At 45.0% G+C, this 19,906-nt stretch overlaps 2 protein-coding genes and 1 long non-coding RNA gene across 4 annotated transcripts in view; 2 read left to right on the top strand and 1 right to left on the bottom strand.

Annotated features, from left to right (window-relative positions):
• Positions 1-3,972, top strand: part of rxrga (retinoid x receptor, gamma a) — a 54,483-nt gene extending 50,511 nt beyond the window's left edge. Inside the window, exons 6-10 of one of the 2 annotated variants that reach the window (XM_029704474.1) lie at positions 1,544-1,673; positions 1,900-2,032; positions 2,288-2,379; positions 2,636-2,738; positions 3,234-3,972. In XM_029704474.1, the coding sequence (XP_029560334.1) occupies positions 1,544-1,673; positions 1,900-2,032; positions 2,288-2,379; positions 2,636-2,738; positions 3,234-3,381 (606 nt within the window). In that variant the 3' untranslated portion in view covers positions 3,382-3,972. Of the gene's footprint in view, positions 1-1,543; positions 1,674-1,899; positions 2,033-2,287; positions 2,380-2,632; positions 2,739-3,233 lie in introns of both variants that reach the window. The other variant, XM_029704472.1, reaches the window with a different exon arrangement.
• Positions 1,959-19,480, bottom strand: LOC115156792 (uncharacterized). The gene is made up of 5 exons (XR_003868323.1): positions 19,437-19,480; positions 19,030-19,139; positions 18,699-18,793; positions 2,238-2,383; positions 1,959-2,023 (listed from the first exon to the last, which is right to left on the bottom strand). It is a non-coding gene; the product is annotated as an uncharacterized LOC115156792 (long non-coding RNA).
• On the top strand, positions 8,957-18,567 carry LOC115156790 (proteoglycan 4-like). The gene is made up of 14 exons (XM_029704471.1): positions 8,957-9,248; positions 9,477-9,570; positions 9,740-9,856; positions 10,094-10,207; positions 10,478-10,540; positions 10,702-10,797; positions 11,296-11,355; positions 11,586-11,744; positions 12,009-15,287; positions 15,521-15,607; positions 15,867-16,006; positions 16,184-16,340; positions 16,454-16,681; positions 17,874-18,567. The coding sequence occupies exons 2-14, from the start codon at positions 9,492-9,494 to the stop codon at positions 17,978-17,980; spliced, it is 4,686 nt and encodes a 1,561-aa protein (XP_029560331.1). The 5' UTR covers positions 8,957-9,248; positions 9,477-9,491; the 3' UTR covers positions 17,981-18,567.
• Positions 19,481-19,906: the final 426 nt, after the last annotated feature.

Genomic DNA, 19,906 nt, shown 5'->3' with positions numbered 1-19,906 from the left:
GTAGATGAAGGGGAGGATTTTTAAGCCTTGAGACAATTGAGACATGGATTGTGCATACAGTATGTGCCATTCAGCGCGTGAATGGGCAAGGCAAAACATTTATGTGCCTTTGAACGGGGAATGGTAGTAGGTGCCAGGCGCACCGATTTTTGAGTGTGTCAAGAACTGCAACGCTGCTGGGGTTTTCACACTCAACAGTTTCCCTTGTTTATCAAGAATGGTTCACTACCCAAAACGACATCCAGCCAACTTGACACAACTGTGGGAGGCATGGGCCAAAGGCGGTGCAACTCGATATTAGGAAGGTGTTCCTAATGTTTTGCACACTCAGTATATAGCAGTACATAGAGAGTTGGGCTAACTTTTAGAATTTTGAATATTGTTATAATTCTATATATTCAGTTACATTGCATTTTTTATATATTCCCCATGTAATGTTAATGGGGTGATAACATGGCTGCCATAGAATTTTGAAGTGTCATGTATAAATGCATCATAATGCTCATTACTAGAGGGGTTGTGTCATAAACCCTCAAAGTTCCAGAATGCTGTGAAAAGGAGAAATGCTGTGGTCAGGGAGAAATCCAAACCAGTCTATTGGAATGAATGGCAGTAGAGGCATAATCCTGATTTTACTTATGCAGGAAAATAAAAGGCATTTCATGTATCAGAAATTATGTAATATAATTAGTGTCAATTTAAAATATTATCATATCATTTTAAATACAGTTTATACGGGTTTTATAAAAAAATATTTTTTTTTTTTTACATGTGAACAGACCATACATTTCTACATTTTTATTTAATTGGTCCCGTGTGGCTCAGTTGGTAGAGCATGGTGTTTGCAACACCATGGTTGTGGGTTCAATTCCCATGGGGGACCAGTTCAGAAAAAAAAGAAAATGTATGAAATGAATGCATTCACTACTGTAAGTCGCTCTGGATAAGAGCATCTGCTAAATGACTAAAATGTAAAAATGAAATCATAAACTGATTTCATCCAGTGTATGGCTGTGAAAAAATGTATGGAATCATTCCTCAACAACTGGCTGGCAAGCTAGCTAACAAACACAGTGCAGATAAATTCATCAAATTCATTATTTCACACAATATCAAACCATGGTTGGTTGACCAACTCCCTGACCACATTTGTATTCCACTTCCTAATTCTATTATTAACGGGAGCTAACATGGCTGCCATAGAATGTCATGTAAATGGATCATAATACAGAAACCTCAATGTCAACTCTTTAAACACGTGGCTCTGGATATAGTGCTTTTTGGTATGAAACAAGTGTGTCGGATATGTCGCTTAGCAGAAAAAACCATTCGAAAGCACATAGAAAGTAAATATTTTAAAAGAACAGCCATAATTCATACACTTAGAAAGGGACACCCATGAGCATTCATTTCCGTTGGAAAAAATTCAAATGTGAAAAATGTGCGTTTACCCCCCCCCATTTGTTCCATCTATACTCCGTTTCCTTTTTCATAGCCGATTTACTGAATGTTACATGTGTGTCTTTGTCTGTCTATCCGACAGACGAACGACCCGGTCACCAACATCTGCCAGGCAGCAGACAAGCAGCTATTCACCCTGGTGGAGTGGGCCAAAAGGATCCCCCACTTCTCTGAGCTGCCCCTGGACGACCAGGTCATCTTATTACGAGCAGGTAGGCTCCAGCTACAGCGCAGCTCACCAACCAGATCACCATGCATGTTCACTTACCATAATGCTTAACTTGCGGCGGTAAAACAGTAACAGTATGTTTCATTAGCGTCTTCACCCATTACCTACTATTACACAGACACGCCCTCACCCCTCTGGACAAGTACATTGTTCTAGTCACAATCCAAGTTAAACTCACCAGTTAACCGCTGTACATCTCTCTCTGTCAGGCTGGAATGAGCTGCTCATCGCCTCGTTCTCCCACCGCTCTGTGACAGTGAAGGACGGGATCCTCCTGGCCACGGGCCTCCACGTCCACCGCAGCAGCGCCCACAGCGCAGGAGTGGGCTCCATCTTTGACAGGTCCGAGAGAAATACCTTTGTCAACAGTGTTACTCCTTGACGTTTGGAATATGGATACCATAGACCGTAATGCATAGCCGACACTATAGCTTCATCTTCTGTAACACGGTTAAAAATCTAGCCCTGCTATTTCTACAGCAGTAGACATGTCTGTACTGATAGTTTGTTGAGCATCTGTAGATGGACTGACCAAATAAAGTGTTACCGTGTTTGTTTTTCCTATGACATGGTCTTTTCTCGCGTTGTGGTCTCCAGAGTGCTGACGGAGCTGGTGTCTAAGATGAAAGACATGCAGATGGACAAGACTGAGCTGGGCTGCCTCCGAGCCATCGTCCTCTTCAACCCAGGTAACTACAATCGACGAGAAATACAACAGAGGAGAGGAAGAGGAGAGTGGTCATCCTCGTTCATTTGAGCATTCACGATATTCAACCAATAAGCCAATCCATTTTTTTCCTCAACATCATTTCAACTTTCTAAGTCACCAGCCACCATGTATTACAAACTCATTACAATCACACTTCATGAATATATACCGCATTTCACATAGACTGTGTGCACAAGAGTAAGTTCCTGTCTATGAATGTTCTCTGCTTCCAGATGCCAAGGGCCTGTCTAATCCTACGGAGGTGGAGGCCCTGAGAGAGAAGGTGTACGCCTCGCTGGAGTCCTACACTAAACACAGATACCCGGAGCAGCCTGGCAGGTCAGTCTCACGCCGCCAGCTTATTTTAGTGTCTGTTCCTTTCACGCTCGATCATGCACACTAATGTCCAGTCATTCAGCAGTATCACGTGTCTCACTCAAAGGCTCTTCCTATGATCCTGCAGCTGTTGAAAGCACAGGAGGTTGGTGGCACCTTAATTGGGGGAGAACGGGCTCGTGGTAATGACCGGAGTGGAGTCAGTGGAATGGTATCAAATAGATCAAACACATGGTTTCCAGGTGTTTGATGCCATTCCTTTTCTCTGTTTCAGGCCATTGTTATGAGCCGTTCTCCACTTAGCAGCCTCCATTGGTTGAAAGAAACTAAATAGAGGCTCTAATTTCTTCATATTCCTTCTCCACTTTAAGATGATATGTCATAATTCATCTTTATGGTTTGTGTGTACCATTAAAAATCATGAATAGGCTCTGAAATGACACCCCAGACTAGAGTAATCAATCCTCCCTTCTCGCTTTTATCTCCTCTCCCGGTCAGATTTGCCAAGCTGTTGCTGCGTCTGCCTGCGCTGCGCTCCATCGGCCTCAAGTGTCTGGAGCACCTCTTCTTCTTCAAGCTGATAGGAGACACGCCCATAGACACGTTCCTCATGGAAATGCTTGAAGCGCCGCACCAGATCACATGACACGAGTCGTACCCATTGTAAATAACCCCTGAACCCAATTCCCAGATCCCCTACCCTTACCCCGGAGTACAACTGCTATGAAATCAAACCTGACTTGCATATTTTGTACCAACCACAATTAATAATGTGAAAATAAAACCTTTCTATTGGTATTTTATGAAAATGCAACACTGTAAAAGGTGAATTCTAAAGAGGATTTTTTTTTTTTGTAAATAGAAGAGTACTAATTATCAGATCTAGCAACAACTGAATGCAACATGAAGTCTTATTTTATTCAGTGATGAATAGTATGAAATACAATGTCACTAGCATAGAATATCTGTGGAAATAAAAAAATAAAAGACGACTTTGAACGTGATGCCCGGTCAAGTCATTGTGCCTCTCCTTCAACGTTTATTCTTAACCTCGATTTGATTAGATTTGAATTGCAGTTAGAAAAGAGAACACGACTAAATAACTCACATTCTATACATGCATGTGTCGGAGAGAAGAATCCCAGCAGAGTTTATGAACAGAACCTCACCCTTCAAATAATCCAGATGTCTGTTTTTTATGCGATACACTTTTAATAAAGTCAATGGTATGTGGTAACATCATGTTCGGCGTCATATCGTAACCTCCTTTGCGTTTGTGAAGTAACCTATCAAAAGAGAGCACAAGCAGCGTTGGAAAGCATGAGTATGGGAAATGCGTGGAAGTCCCAAACAGTAGTAACACATGGAACCCCAGTTGATTTCATAACGCCAGTGGACCAACCAACAGCTCTCCTACTTGCCATACCTCCATTTGTGTTTCATTAGTGAAACTGTAAAATACTAGCTAATTACTCTTCTGAAATTAGAGAGGTGTCTCATAAACAGTCTGGGTTACACACAAAGGACACGTGTGTATCGCTAATTACTGCTCTTGTAAGTTACAACATGCAAATGCAATAATGGAAGGTACATGATATTTCATCACAACATTGCGCATCTCTTTTGTTTCATAAGTAGACTATAGTACACATTCATGAGTATTTTATACATTTCAAAGGTCGTAGTAAAATCCTTTCAAGAGTAGTGGCACATTTCACATTTTTACAGACGCTCTTATCCAGAGCATTTAGGGTTAAGTGCCTTGCTCAAGTGCACATCGACAGATTTTTCACCAAGTGGGCTCAGGGATACGAACCAGCAGACTTTTGGTTACTGGCCCAACGGTCTTAACCACTAGGCCACCTGCCACCCATACAGAAATACAGAGATCCCTCTGCATTGTAACTACTGATCTAAGACTAGTCTCTTGATCATCATATCCAAATGCCAGCCATACTCTTTAGATAGGACCATTTTGCTGACCTTGGTCACATGGAAATAGGCTATAAGCTGGGGCCCAGAGTTTTTCCACAGTTGTGTCAAGAGGTTAGGAAAAACCTCATGGCCCACACAGGCCACACTGAACGGTGCTGTAAAGTATAGCAGCTCGGTAATTCAGATTGATAGGAACCATGGGCTGAGCCTTCCCCTCACCCACCACTGTGAGTCCAGAGGCAGACAGAGACAGACGTCATGACAAGCTGTGGATGCCTTGCCAGCCAGTGTTCCTGTGTTCCTGTGGTCTGGAGGCTGAACAGACTAAAACTCTGGGACAACTTAAAAAATATTGTCTGTAGGCAGGCAGCTGGGTAGTATAGCCTAATAAGCCCTCCAACACACAGCTTCTACAGACCACCTTTTACAAGACTCGGAATTGTTTTTCTTTTTTTATCTTTATTTTGACAGGGAGTCAATGCTGAGACCAAGGTCTCTTTTCCAGATAAGCCCTGTATAGCACCACAATACACATAAAAAAACACATTCATATACACAATAAAATACACGTTATTATCCACAACAATACATGAAAAGAAAAACAAATCATAAAAAACAGACACATTTTCCAGTATAAAGGTCCCCTAACAACTGTCTGAAATGCCCTAGATGTAACGAGTGTCGTGTGTGGAGGACCAAGACGCAACAGGGAAGTGTATACTCATCTTCTCTTTTTAATGTATACTGCTCAAAAAAATAAAGGGAACACTTAAACAACACATCCTAGATCTGAATGAAAGAAATAATCTTATTAAATACTTTTTTCTTTACATAGTTGAATGTGCTGACAACAAAATCACACAAAAATAATCAATGGAAATCCAATTTATCAACCCATGGAGGTCTGGATTTGGAGTCACACTCAAAATTAAAGTGGAAAACCACACTACAGGCTGATCCAACTTTGATGTAATGTCCTTAAAACAAGTCAAAATGAGGCTCTGTAGTGTGTGTGGCCTCCACGTGCCTGTATGACCTCCCTACAACACCTGGGCATGCTCCTGATGAGGTGGCGGATGGTCTCCTGACGGATCTCCTCCCAGACCTGGACTAAAGCATCTGCCAACTCCTGGACAGTCTGTGGTGCAACGTGGCGTTGGTGGATGGAGCGAGACATGATGTCCCAGATGTGCTCAATTGGATTCAGGTCTGGGGAACGGGCGGGCCAGTCCATAGCATCAATGCCTTCCTCTTGCAGGAACTGCTGACACACTCCAGCCACATGAGGTCTAGCATTGTCTTGCATTAGGAGGAACCCAGGGCCAAACGCACCAGCATATGGTCTCACAAGGGGTCTGAGGATCTCATCTCGGTACCTAATGGCAGTCAGGCTACCTCTTGCGAGCACATGGAGGGCTGTGCGGCCCCCCAAAGAAATGCCACCCCACACCATGACTGACCCACCGCCAAACCGGTCATGCTGGAGGATGTTGCAGGCAGCAGAACGTTCTCCACGGCGTCTCCAGACTCTGTCACGTCTGTCATGTGCTCAGTGTGAACCTGCTTTCATCTGTGAAGAGCACAGGGCGCCAGTGGCGAATTTGCCAATCTTGGTGTTCTCTGGCAAATGCCAAAAGTCCTGCACGGTGTTGGGCTGTAAGCACAACCCCCACCTGTGGACGTCGGGCCCTCATACCACACTCATGGAGTCTGTTTCTGACACATGCACATTTGTGGCCTGCTGGAGGTCATTTTGCAGGGCTCTGGCAGTGCTTCTCCTGCTCCTCCTTACACAAAGGCGGAGGTAGCGGTCCTGCTGCTGGGTTGTTGCCCTCCTACGGCCTCCTCCACGTCTCCTGATGTACTGGCCTGTCTCCTGGTAGCGCCTCCATGCTCTGGACACTACGCTGACAGACACAGCAAACCTTCTTGCCACAGCTCGCATTGATGTGCCATCCTGGATGAGCTGCACTACCTGAGCCACTTGTGTGTGTTGTAGACTCCGTCTCATGCTACCACTAGAGTGAAAGCACTGCCAGCATTCAAAAGTGACCAAAACATCAGCCAGGAAGCATAGGAACTGAGAAGTGGTCTGTGGTCCCCACCTGCAGAACCACTCCTTTAATGGGGGTGTCTTGCTAATTGCCTATAATTTCCACCTGTTGTCTATTCCATTTGCACAACAGCATGTGAAATTTATTGTCAATCAGTGTTGCTTCCTAAGTGGACAGTTTGATTTCACAGAAGTATGATTGACTTGGAGTTACATTGTGTTGTGTAAGTGTTCCCTTTATTTTTTTGAGCAGTGTATAAGAAGGAGAAACAAAATAAACACGTATACAATTAACAGAAACAACACTAACAGTTCTGTCACGTGACAAGCACAAAACAGAATACAACTACCCACAATCCACAATACAAACACACCCCTAATTATAGGACCTTCAATCAGAGGCAACGATAGACAGCTGCCTCCAACTGAAGGCCCCAACACCAATTAGCTAAACATAGAAATACAAACGACTAGACTGAACATAGAAATAAACTAACATAGAACAATAACCAAAACCCTGGACTAATAAATCAAATACCCCTCTACCTGGACACATACACAAAACCACCCTGAACCACATAAAACAAATACCCCCTGGCACGTCCTGACCAAACTAAACACTAACAAATAACACCTTTACAGGTCAGAACGTGACACTAGAAGCACCAATTCCTCCAAAATGCATTGTAGATCATTCCACACGCAAGGTGCAAGGAAGCCAAAGGCTGATCTATCTAACTCTCTAGACACCAAAGGAGTCTCCAGAGCTAAGCAGCCCTGTGAACGGGTTTTATAACTTATGATTTTAAATCTTAACAGTGATGTCATGTAAGTCGGAGGTTTGTGGAGCAGGGCTTTGTAAACAAAAGGAGCGCAATGGTGTGATTTAGGTGACTTCAACGAGGTCCAGCCAACCTTCTGGTAAAGAATACAGTGATTAGTAATAAAACTGTCTCCTATGATAAAACGAAGGGAGCTATGAAAAAACGGCAGCTGCACTTTGATAACTAGTATCACCATAATCAAGAACAGGTAGAAAGGTTGACCTGCACAATCGGCTTCCTGCTGACTAGAGAGACAAGATCTGTAAAAAAAATTTTTTTAAAGTACAAGAGAGAATCAGTCCTTTTGAGGTCAACAACCTGTAGCATTCAGCGTCTTTCATATGTTAACCTGCCGTTGTTGGGTCTAGACTTATTTGATCTAGTGAACTCATACACAATTCGGAATCGAAGATTGTTGTTTTTGGTCAAAGACAAGTGTTTATGTGAAGCCAAGAGCATGTACTATAAAGCATGTGTGTAGAGTGTGGGTGTGTTTAAGAGTGCTCTTTGAAGCGCTCACTATTTTCATTCTTAAAACATACGGCCTCGTACAGACGGTTTGAATAATGTCTACAACATGTTCGTAGGAGGGGTAGAAGACATTACCTCAGAACAGAACCAGGATATAATAATGTTCTTTCTTGAATGGACTCTTTTGTTCCAAACGCTCCACAAGCATCAAGAGGTCGGCCACCTCACAAAGAAGCTGCTGCTTAATTAGCACTTGTTTTTTCAATCACGAATGGTATTGAGAGTAACTGCTGTGTTGGGGTTTGCCTCTCATTGTTATTGTAGCAAGACCAAATGACTGGAAGATCTTGTGTTGTACATAGACCTACTCTGAGAGAGATGAAGGCCACAATAAAGGTGTGCTAAATGATATACGTTCAAGTAATTTCACACAATTCAGTTGCTACATTATCACTTGGGTCCAGAGATTTTCCTGACCATATGACCTGACAAGGGAAAAACTTTAAGAGCCCACTTCACGTGGTCAGGACAAACTCAGGGCCCCAATTATCACATTATAGAGGATTTAAATTTGCCTAGTAATGGTTCATCATGTTCCAGTGAGTTACTGGAAAGAACACTATACTCCAGCCAAAGAATATAGTTAAAATATCACGTTAAAAATCTACATCTGTTATTTTTGTTGTTTAATACAGTATTATCATATTGGTTTAACGTTCAAGCCCTGAGAGTGAAAGTTTGACCACGCTCTGTGGTCCGACCACGTTGTGAATCACATGAGAAAAATCCAACATTTTAACCATCTGAGGTTGTTTGGCGAACTTTAATAAAGATAATAACAACCAATTAAACGTGTAGTTGTTTGAGTCCGCACAGAGTTGCGGGAACAACCATGCAGATCTGGTTAACAGAAAGAACGTGGTGTGTTTTTTGGGGACCCTTGTAAAGGCAAGGTCGTCACCTCGCTGTGATGTCATCATTGTCTAAGGCCACAGACACTCTTCCAGTTTCTTATACCACGCCTCAACACGCCTGGCCAGTCTAGTTCTACTTCCTGTGAGTGCGTAGGAGGTCTCTGCATCATTTTGTGGTTTTAATTGGGGCTGTATTTGGACTAATTAAAAATGTCCTGCCCTAGCTGTCACTCCAAAAGCAGCCGTTCACACTATATAAAGGCCATTGGGAGTTAGGGAGAGCAAGGTGAGTTGACTGGAGTTGACTTGTGTGAAGGTGATTGGCTTTCTCTTATTTTCTGTTTATAATCTTATAATTATTTCTATGTATTTCAGGGACCTATGAAGATGAATATGTGAAGAGAGCGCATTCTTGTTTAGTTATGGTTGGACCATTGGAATGTAACTTTGTAACACTCCGTTATGAATAAAATCAAAGAAGATGTTTTTTTTCCTCTAGAAAGGACAAAGAAAGGTATTTCATGCTCTTGTTTCTCTATTCTAGTTGAAACTGAAAGTCATGATGACTGCATCATCGCTGCTGGCTGCCCTCGTGGTGGTGACCTGCGCTGCTCTTTTGCCATTCTCTGCTGCTCAAAGTAAGAAGCCATTGTCTGGTACAGGGGCCACATTATATGCTGAATATATGTGACACTGTCAATGTCAACAGTTCTGTAAGTCGCTATGGACCTTTTTAATGGTAGCACTAAATGTACAGTAATTGTTGTTTTTGAGCTCATCCCCAATTACTGTGACCCCAACCTGCAGCCAGTTGCAGTGGTCGATGTGGTGACCCGTTCACTCGTGGTCAGCCCTGCCAGTGTGACGCCAGCTGCCTCACTCACGACGAGTGCTGCAAGGACTTTGAGGCTCACTGCACTTTCGGTAAGACTGATGCTATTGCTATGATATTACTATGCCATAATTCAATTCTCAATTATTTCAATGTAATTAGGATGGTTATTCATTAAACATTAGAGTCTGCATACATGCATGGATGTAAACATGTGTTGATGTACCTGAAACTCCAACTATGTGACAAGTCATCCATCAATGGTGTAGTAGACAGGACCAAAGTGTGTGTGTTGGTGAATATCATGGTCTATTTCTTCTCTCTTGCAGGTGAGTCGTGCAGTGGTAGGTGTGGTGAATCGTTCAGACGAGGCAGGCTTTGTGATTGTGACCCAGGCTGTGTCCGCTACGACACCTGTTGCCGTGACTACCAGAACCACTGTGGTATGAACAACAACTATCTTTATGAAAGGACTAATTACAGAATATCAACACTTTATCATGATATCTGAGTTAGTTCAATTTAACCAGCACAATGCAACCAATAATCAATTGAATTCGTCTGTCCCACAGAGAACAGGTCTAAAGAACAATGCCTATGTAGTAAATTATTAACAGTGAGTTGATGGGTCGAATTGAATGGCCCATGTTCTAATTGTAAAAAAAAAAAATGCATGCACAAATATCACAATATCAAACTTTCTTCTGTTTTAGATGCCACTACAACTCCACCACCAACTCAGAGGATCAAGCCGGATGCCAAGAAAAAGCCAACAGGTTCACTTACTATCTTTGTCTTTGTAGCAAAGTAACTGCATGGATCAACAGATCTTGTGCACCCTGATTATACTGTAGGCCAAACAGTCTCTGGATGCTAGGTTAGAGTGGGCCATTTTAAACAATAGAAACATTAGCTTATTGCAATACATTTTCTTTAGTGCCTCCCAAGAACAAACCCATCAGCGAGACAGAATTTAAGAGTCTCAAATCTCCCAAGAAACCTTCAAACAGCGAGAGTGAGGAAAGCAGCCAAGGTACGTGTGTACCTGCCATGTTTTGCATTTTAGGTGGGGCTCTGATTTTCTACTGACCGTATGACTGCCAAGAAAAACTCAGGGCACAAGTTATGGCTTTCCATTGGCTGTGTGATAACCAATGGCATAGAAAGGCTTCAGAATCCTACAATAGACTGAGGGAACTATAGTGTCAATCGTCAAATAATTTAACAAGGCAATGCTTGTGGACTGGAAGAGCAGCTAGCCTCCATTTGGTTACATGGGTTGATCAGTGACTGCGTGTGAGAATGTAACCCATCTTTAGGCTATTGGCAGGGTTGCGTATGTTACTTTCTAAATGTAATTTGTTACTCCCCAACCCTGGCTATTGGTGTATGGAGGTCAGATGAGATAAAAGCGATAATTGTACTGTTACTTGCAACAGTTTCCAGGGGCTGAGCATGTGTATATCTTTGCCCTCTGGGTCTTAAAACACAACCATTGTTCGATTTATTGTGTTTTTTGTTGTGTTTTCAGACCAGAGCCAGACCATATACCCTTCTCCATCCGACCTCTTCCCTGAGACTCAGGACTATGGTAAGTTTAGGCTATTGGTGGTGCTCTTGTCCATCATTGACACTGTCAGAACACAGCAACAGAGAAGTGAAGAGATTGAGGACTTTGTCAGTACACAAGGAGCTTGTGCTGAGCAACACAATTGATTAAGAACAACAGCTACCAACATGCTAGACTCAGTCATTGTTTTATATTTTCTATGGTAGGTTTACCCCGTGGATTCCTGTAACCCGTTTCTGTGTTTCACACAGATACCAACGGCCAATACCCTGGATCCAGCAGCCCCAAGAGCCAGAGTCACTATTCTCTTTTCTCTGAGGACCCAGCTTCCACTTTGAACCCTGACTTCTACCCTCTGACTGACAGCTTCAATGGTCCCAGCTCCACAGCCCCAGCTACTGTCATGGATGGTGAGAGCTCATTCAATTTGAAATATACAATATGGCAAAGTGTTTGATAAAAGTATTGACTGAGAAAGTGACAGAAAGGCTGGTTATTATTTATGTTTTGAAGTAGTCGAGCGACAAGGGCAAAGTTCTTAATGCATATCAGTAGACTTAGGAGAAATCCAATGTTTTCTCTGAGTGCTGATGCATTGTGTAGTATTTTGTATGCCAGCTTGTGTTTGTTTGTATGCATGTGTTCTAACATCCTTCATCTTACCTCCTGTGAAGCTCTGAGTGATGCAGCCACCAGTCTCTTGGAGGGCATCTCCCCCCTCCTCCCTACACCCATGGCCACCACTCCCTCTGCCCTGCCTTCCTTCACTGGTCAGCTCCCTGGACCTGCTAACTTCCCATCCACTGGCTTGCCCATGCCCAGCCAGGGTGGACCCTCAGCGGGTAACGCTGGCCCCCGGGCCCTGTTGTCTGGACCTCCCCTGCTCCCTACTCTGGCAGATATCGCCAAGGCCTTGGGGCTAAAGAACCCCATCACTCTGGCAGACATAGCCAAGGCCATGGGGCTCAACACTGCCAATGACCCAATCACTTTGGCAAACATAGCCAAGGCCTTGGGGTTCAACAACCCCAATGATCCTAAACCTCCCCAAAACCCCAAGAACTCCATCCTTCTGGCAGACATAGCCGAAGCCATGGGGCTTAACTCCCCCAATGACCCAATCACTTTGGCAAACATAGCCAAGGCCTTGGGGTTCAAGAGCCCCAACGACCCTAAACCCCGGCAAGACCCCAGCTCTCTGGCAGACATAGCCAAGGCCTTGGGGCTCAACTCCCCAAATGACCCCATCACATTGGCAAACATAGCGAAGGCCTTGGGGTTCAACAACTCCAATGACCCTAAACCTCCCCAAAACCCCAACACTCTGGTAGACATAGCCAAGGCCTTGGGGCTCAACAGCCCCAACGTCCCCATCACTTTGGCAAACATAGCCAAGGCCTTGGGATTCAACGACCCCAATGCTCCTAAACCCCCCCAATACCCCAGCTCTCTGGCAGACATAGCCAAGGCATTAGGCTACAACAACATCAACGAACCCATTACTTTGGCAGACATAGCCAAGGCCTTAGGGCTCAAAAAAGAAAACAACCCCTTCACTCTGGCAGACATAGCCAAGGCCTTAGGGCTCAAAACCCCCAAAGACCCCATCACGTTGGCAAACATAGCCAAGGCCTTGGGGCTCAAAGACCCCAGCACTCTTGCAGACATAGCCAAGGCCTTAGGGTTCAACAACCCCAACAATCCTAATCACCCCCAAACCCCCAGCTATCTGTCAGACATAGCTAAGGCCTTAGGGCTGAACAGCCCCAATGACCCAATCACTTTGGCAAACATAGCCAGGGCCTTGAAGCTGCACGACCCCAACAAACCCATCACTCTGGCAGACATAGCCAAGGCCTTGGGGCTCAATGACTCCAGCAAATTGGCAGACATAGCCAAGGCCTTGGGGGTCAAGAACTCCAACAAACCCATCACTCTGGAAGACATAGCCAAGGTTTTGGGATTCAAAAACCCCAAAGATCCAAACACCCTCCAAAATCCCAACACTCTGGCAGATGTAGCCACGGCCTTGGGGCTCAACGACCCCTACAAACCCATCACTCTGGCAGACATAGCCACAGCTTTGGGATTCAATGACCCCAGCACTCTGGCAGACATAGCGAAGGCCTTGGGGGTCAACAGCCCCAACGACCCTAAAAGACCCAGCAACCACAACACTCTGGCAGACATAGCCAAGGCACTGGGGCTCAACGACCCCAACAAACCCATCACTCTGGCAGACATAGCCAAGGCCTTGGGGGTCAACAACCCCAACGACCCTAAACCCCCCCAAAACCCCAACGAACCCATCACTCTGGCAGACATAGCCAAGGCCTTAGGGCTCAAAACACCCAACAGCCCCTTCACTCTGGCAGACATAACCAAGGCCTTAGGGCTCAAAACCCCCAAAGACCCCATCACTTTGGCAAACATAGCCAAGGCCTTGGGGCTCAAAGACCCCAGCACTCTTGCAGACATAGCCAAGGCCTTAGGGTTCAACAACCCCAACGACCCTAAACCACCCCAAAACCCCAGCTATCTGTCAGACATAGCTAAGGCCTTAGGGCTCAACAGCCCCAATGACCCAATCACTTTGGCAAACATAGCCAGGGCCTTGGGGCTGAACGACCCCAACAAACCAATCACACTGGCAGACATAGCCAACGCCTTGGGTCTCAATGACTCCAGAACTTTAGCAGACATAGTCAAGGCCTTGGGGGTCAAGAACCCAAACAAACCCATCACTCTGGCAGACATAGCCAAGGTTTTGGGATTCAAAAACCCCAACGACCCTAAAACCTCCCAAAACCCCAACACTCTGGCAGATGTAGCCAAGGCCTTGGGGCTCAACGACCCCTACACACCCATCACTCTGGCAGACATAGCCACGGCGTTGGGACTCAGTGACCCCAGCACTCTGGCAGACGTAGCCAAGGCCTTGGGGGTCAACAGCCACAACGACCCTAAAAGACCCAGCAACCGCAACACTCTGGCAGACATAGCCAAGGCACTGGGGCTCAACGACCCCAACAAACCCATCACTCTGGCAGACATAGCCAAGGCCTTGGGGGTCAACAACCCCAACGACCCTAAACCCCCCCAAAACCCCAACGAACCCATCACTCTGGCAGACATAGCCAAGGCCTTAGGGCTCAAAACACCCAACAACCCCTTCACTCTGGCAGACATAACCAAGGCCTTAGGGCTCAAAACCCCCAAAGACCCCATCACTTTGGCAAACATAGCCAAGGCCTTGGGGCTCAAAGACCCCAGCACTCTTGCAGACATAGCCAAGGCCTTAGGGTTCAATAACCCCAACGACCCTAAACCCCCCCAAAACCCCAGCTATCTGTCAGACATAGCTAAGGCCTTAGGGCTCAACAGCCCCAATGACCCAATCACTTTGGCAAACATAGCCAGGGCCTTGGGGCTGAACGACCCCAACAAACCAATCACACTGGCAGACATAGCCAATGCCTTGGGTCTCAATGACTCCAGCACTTTAGCAGACATAGCCAAGCCCTTGGGGGTCAAGAACCCCAACAAACCCATCACTCTGGCAGACATAGCCAAGGTTTTGGGATTCAAAAACCCCAACGACCCTAAAACCTCCCAGAACCCCAACACTCTGGCAGATGTAGCCAAGGCCTTGGGCCTCAACGACCCCTACACACCCATCACTCTGGCAGACATAGCCACGGCGTTGGGACTCAGTGACCCCAGCACTCTGGCAGACGTAGCCAAGGCCTTGGGGGTCAACAGCCCCAACGACCCTAAAAAACCCAGCAACCGCAACACTCTGGCAGACATAGCCAAGGCACTGGGGCTCAATGACCCCAACAAACCCATCACTCTGGCAGACATAGCCAAGGCCTTGGGACTCAAAGACCCCAGCACTACGGCAGAAATAACCAAGTCCTTGGGCTACAACAACCCCAACACAGGTCTACCAGGTGGGAATGCTATGTAGATTGGATACTATGTTGTGTTTCTACATCAGTAATCTTTAGGATGTCTACTGTATCAATTGAGTATTGATTTAATGTGCATGTAATCAGAGTCAAGTAGGTATTTAGCGATTAAACAGTAAGTTATACTTATTATATTATACAGTAAATGACAACAATAAACATTGTTCACAATTTTAATGGCTTCTCCCCACACGGACGTGAACGCTTTACTCTAGATGCCGACAGTAACCCAGACCTCTGCAGTGACCTGCCCATCAACGGATTGACCACTCTGGCCAACGGAACCATTCTCATCTTCAAGGGTATGTGTGTGTGGAGCATAGTGGCCTAGCTCGTGGCTAGCTCGTGGCTAGCTCGTGGCTAGCTCGTGGCTAGCTCTGTCCTATCTCGCTCATTACTTACTGATCAAATATTTATGAAGGTCAAGTAGCTTTTCCAAAGCAGCAAAAAAATACTTTATTTTCCTGAAATAGCATAACAATGTGTAGCCTAAAACCCTAAAGGAAATAGTTACTTGATGCATCGTTTCCTAATGATTGTGGTTCTGTTGCCCCCAACCAGGTCATTTCTTCTGGACGATGGATCCCATCACCAAGGACCATGGGCCGGCCCGCAACATCACAGAGGAGCTGGGCATCCCCTCCCCCATCGACAGTGCCTTCACCCGCACCAACTGCCAGGGCAAGAGCTACATCATCAAGGTGCTGTAGAACTGCCGGGGAAAAACCTAGAACCTGGGAAAAGCTCAGTGGGTTGGGGCAGTGGAGATGCCTAGGTGGAACCTAATGACCTAAACACTTTCGATGGGATTGGGATATTGTCACACGGATCATTTTTTGCATAGCCTATATAATGTCCCCATCTCTTGTCCATCTCAGGGGGATGACTACTGGGGGATGGACAATGGCAACATGGAGCCTGGTTACCCCAAATCTGTTGCCTCTGGTTTTCATGGTCTGACTGGCACCATCACTGCAGCCCTGCCTGTGCCTGCTACCAGGAGGAGGCCTGAGTCTGTCTACTTCTTCAAGAAAGGTAAAGGAGAGCTTGAGGATTACCACTACCTAACCTACTCCCATTGCTTAACATGATGAGTTACACCAATGAGTTCGCTATCCTCAATCCACATCCATTTCTTTCTCCCACAGGAGGCACCATGCAGAAATACTCATACCATGCTGGAAGTAGCACTGTCTGTGGCAAGAAATCCAAGTCCAGTACAAAGAAACGCCACACTCGCCAAACAGAGATGAGTCTGGGAGCCGAGATCAACATCAAGCTGGCTCTGAAAGGCTTTCCCTCCTCAGTGACCTCAGCGGTGTCTGTCCCCAGCCCCAAGAAGGCCGACGGATACGACTACTTCCTCTTCGCTGGACGTAAGTCTATGACAATGTTCACGATGTACTGTACATCTGATGACCAAAATATCTATTCCATCAGCAAAATACTGTTTATGGGTCTTTCTATAAACTAGGGTACCAGTGAGGATTTCCTACACTGGACGACTTGGGGGATCATAGCTATAGTCAATCAAATTCACGACTTGATTTAAAACCTATGTTTAACCGTTATCATGGTTGGTGTCCTGACGATTTGTCCAAAGTCATGCGACATAAAACATTACTTTTCTGTCCTTGCATTTATGGCAGTGTAAGTTGTCGTTGATTCATATATTAAGCATTAAGCAGTTAAATGAATGAACTTGAACCCTGTAAGAATCCTGGATCTAGCAGTCGGACAGTTTTTTGTATAGAGATCTCAGAAATGCAGTGTAACTACCTAGCGTTTTGTGTCTCCTTACGTTACTGGGTGAAAACAGTTAATGGGCACACAAATCCAAAACAATATACGCATTGCAAAATTGAAAGCTTCTAACCGAAAGGGTCACGTTACCTTGATACGTAAAACATAAATCGATATGGTCATTAATGTGGTTCTTCAATAATTATGCATAATACTTGTTGGATGCGCATTTGGTGTCCAGTTGATTACTAGCATGCTAATAAATACCCATAGACTTACAGTCATTGCGCTAACGCCGGTTAGCATTGGCTCACGGAACTTACATCAAACTTCCTTCATACGGGACACAGACATCAAAATGGTATCCAAAAGTTCATCTGACTCTGGGGAAGTAGATAAAGGGCCTAATTGCCCAAAGTATCCCTTTAAAGGATTATTTTAGGCCTATGTTGATGTATAGGAGGAGTTATGGGCCAACATGCATATATTCACTTTTATTCCTCTAAGTACACATGTGGAACGGCATGAAAATCATTTTTATTTAAAACCATTTTGAAATGTTGAACCCAATGTCAGACATTGGCCCCATGATTTAGAGAAAGACCCTTATACAGAAAATACCAGTTCAAAATAAATAAGTAATGATCCAGTATAATAATGAAGTATTACTGGTATATTCTATCATATGCTGTATTTGTCAGATGCATAAACGTTGCCTTGACATGCAATTCTTAAATATCCTGTGCAACTGCAGCTGTTCTGTTGAAAAAGGGTCAGGTAAAACTTTAAGTCAATATGTTAACACGAACACTATTCCCTTTTTAGCTCTGTACTTCAACATCAAGATATCTGGTGATCTGCCTGCTCTGGCCAAACCAGACAACGATGATCCCCGGCAAAACTCCATCAAGAAGTGGCTCAAGTGTATCTAGAGCACTCCCTATGGATGGACCAACAACGCACAAAGCACACCTATGGCAACCATTTTCTTTTACATCTTACGATCACAAATTGGTATGATTTTTTTTATTAGACACTATGATTGAGACTTGGGAGTAAGGGAATGGAGCAGTCCATGATGACATCATTAGTGGGGTAGGTTTCCTCTACCGAAAGGGCTTCTTCCTGCTCGAGGGAAGCCCATACTTTGAATGGAAGGGGTGAGAAGAGACCGGTTCAATCTTAGCCATTAGACATCATCCAAAATTGCCACTTCATGAAGTTTATAACTCTCAATTGTGTTTCTTAAGCTCGGCTCACTAGAGCTTCTTTGAATGTTGTTTTGATGTGCATCGAAATAGCTACCTCTCTGAACTCAAACATCAGCTAAAACATTTGACAAGACCCCAAGTTAAGACCACACCAGGTGGGTTTAAATATCTCTTGCATGACCGGAACCCTGCTCCAACCATTCTTGTGTCACATGTAATCCAACATGCCAAACAAAAGTATACAATGTATCCTGTGTCGCTTACTTTCTCTGGCTTCATCAAACGAATAAAAAAAAGCTTCTCATCTACTTTGTTGTGCCGTGTGTTTCTATGATGTAAGAGTACGATGGCGACACCGCTGCTTCAGTTGAATGGACTCATACCATGTTGTTCTGGGTTAAAAGTAGCCTTCAAGACTTAAAAAGAGATGACCGCTCACCTCCTCTGGGGATGAGCGACCTGCCTCCGTTGGCTGTCCTCATGGGCAGAGAGTGCTGGGCTATGGGGCGGCCGGAGGGCTTGGGCTGCACACTGCTGCTGGTGGAGAGAGAGAGAGAGAGAGAGAGAGAGAGAGAGAGAGAGATAGAGAAAGAGAGAGAAAGAGAGAGAAAGAGAGAGAGAGAGAGAGAGAGAGAGCGATAGAAAGAGGTTGGAAGCAGGGAAGAGAGAAGGTTAAGATAAGAGAACAAGAAAGAGAGACTGAAAAAGAAAAAGTGTGTGAGAGAGTTTGTGACAAAGAGAGACGCTGAAAGAGGGAAAGCTGTACTGACCGGCCAAGCTGGAGGTGGGCTCCTGGCTTGTGGAAGAAAGACTGGCATCGTCTGACAGCTGGGCAGAGTCCATCTCAGCCTGGCTATCCATTGACGCTTAACCACTGGTACTGAGAGGAAAGAAAAGTGTGTATGAGCAACACAAATACAGTGTATTCTGAAAGTATTCAGATCACTGTGCTTTTTCCACATTTTGTTACATTAAATCATTTTTTTCTTCATCAATCTACACACAATACCCCATAATGACAAAGCAAAAACTGGTTTTAAGAATGTTTTGCAAATTCGTTACAAATAAAAAACAGAAATATCAAATTTACATAAGTATTCAGATCCTTTACTCTGAATATTTGGCAGCGATTACAGCCTCAAGTCTTCTTGGGTATGACGCTACAAGCCCGGCACACCTGTATTTGTGGAGTTTCTCCCATTCGTCTCTGCAGATCCTCTCAAGCTCTGTCAGGTTGGATGGGGAGAGTTGCTGCACAGATATTTTCAGGTCTCTCCAGAGATCTGGCTGGGCCACTCAAGGACATTCAGAGACGTGTCCCGAAGCCACTCCTGACTTGCAGACAGCCTCTGTGGGATAAACAACCACAAGGACACTAAATTAAACAAAACGTTTTTGCACAGCTGATTCAGAGCACATTTTGAGTATTGTATTTGAGTATCAAGCTTGTTAGTACAGGTTACATCTGAATATCTGTATCTACGTCTGAAAGCCCATGTTTTTCTGGATCAGGTTCTTACCCGTGCGGGTTGGGGTCCCAGGCCCAGCTCAGGACCAGGAGGCTGAATGTAGAGGAGTGGGGGCAGGGGGTCGGCGGGGAACGGACTGGGGCAGGCACCCCTGACGGGGGTCCAGGCTGAAGCTGGG

Source organism: Salmo trutta, chromosome 21 (genome assembly GCF_901001165.1).
Source record: "Salmo trutta chromosome 21, fSalTru1.1, whole genome shotgun sequence".
NCBI classification, from domain to species: Eukaryota; Metazoa; Chordata; class Actinopteri; order Salmoniformes; family Salmonidae; genus Salmo; species Salmo trutta.
Note: the sequence above shows the minus strand (reverse complement) of the source record. Positions and strands in the feature narration are given on the sequence as shown.

What these genes read in the sequence shown, in the direction of transcription:
- LOC115156790 (XM_029704471.1), top strand. Translation starts at nt 9,492, where the DNA reads ATGATGACTGCATCATCGCTGCTGGCTGCCCTCGTGGTGGTGACCTGC. An exon ending in CCCAGCTACTGTCATGGATG is followed by an intron (nt 11,745 to 12,008) that starts GTGAGAGCTCAT and finishes CCTCCTGTGAAG; the next exon opens with CTCTGAGTGATGCAGCCACC. An exon ending in AACCATTCTCATCTTCAAGG is followed by an intron (nt 15,608 to 15,866) that starts GTATGTGTGTGT and finishes GCCCCCAACCAG; the next exon opens with GTCATTTCTTCTGGACGATG.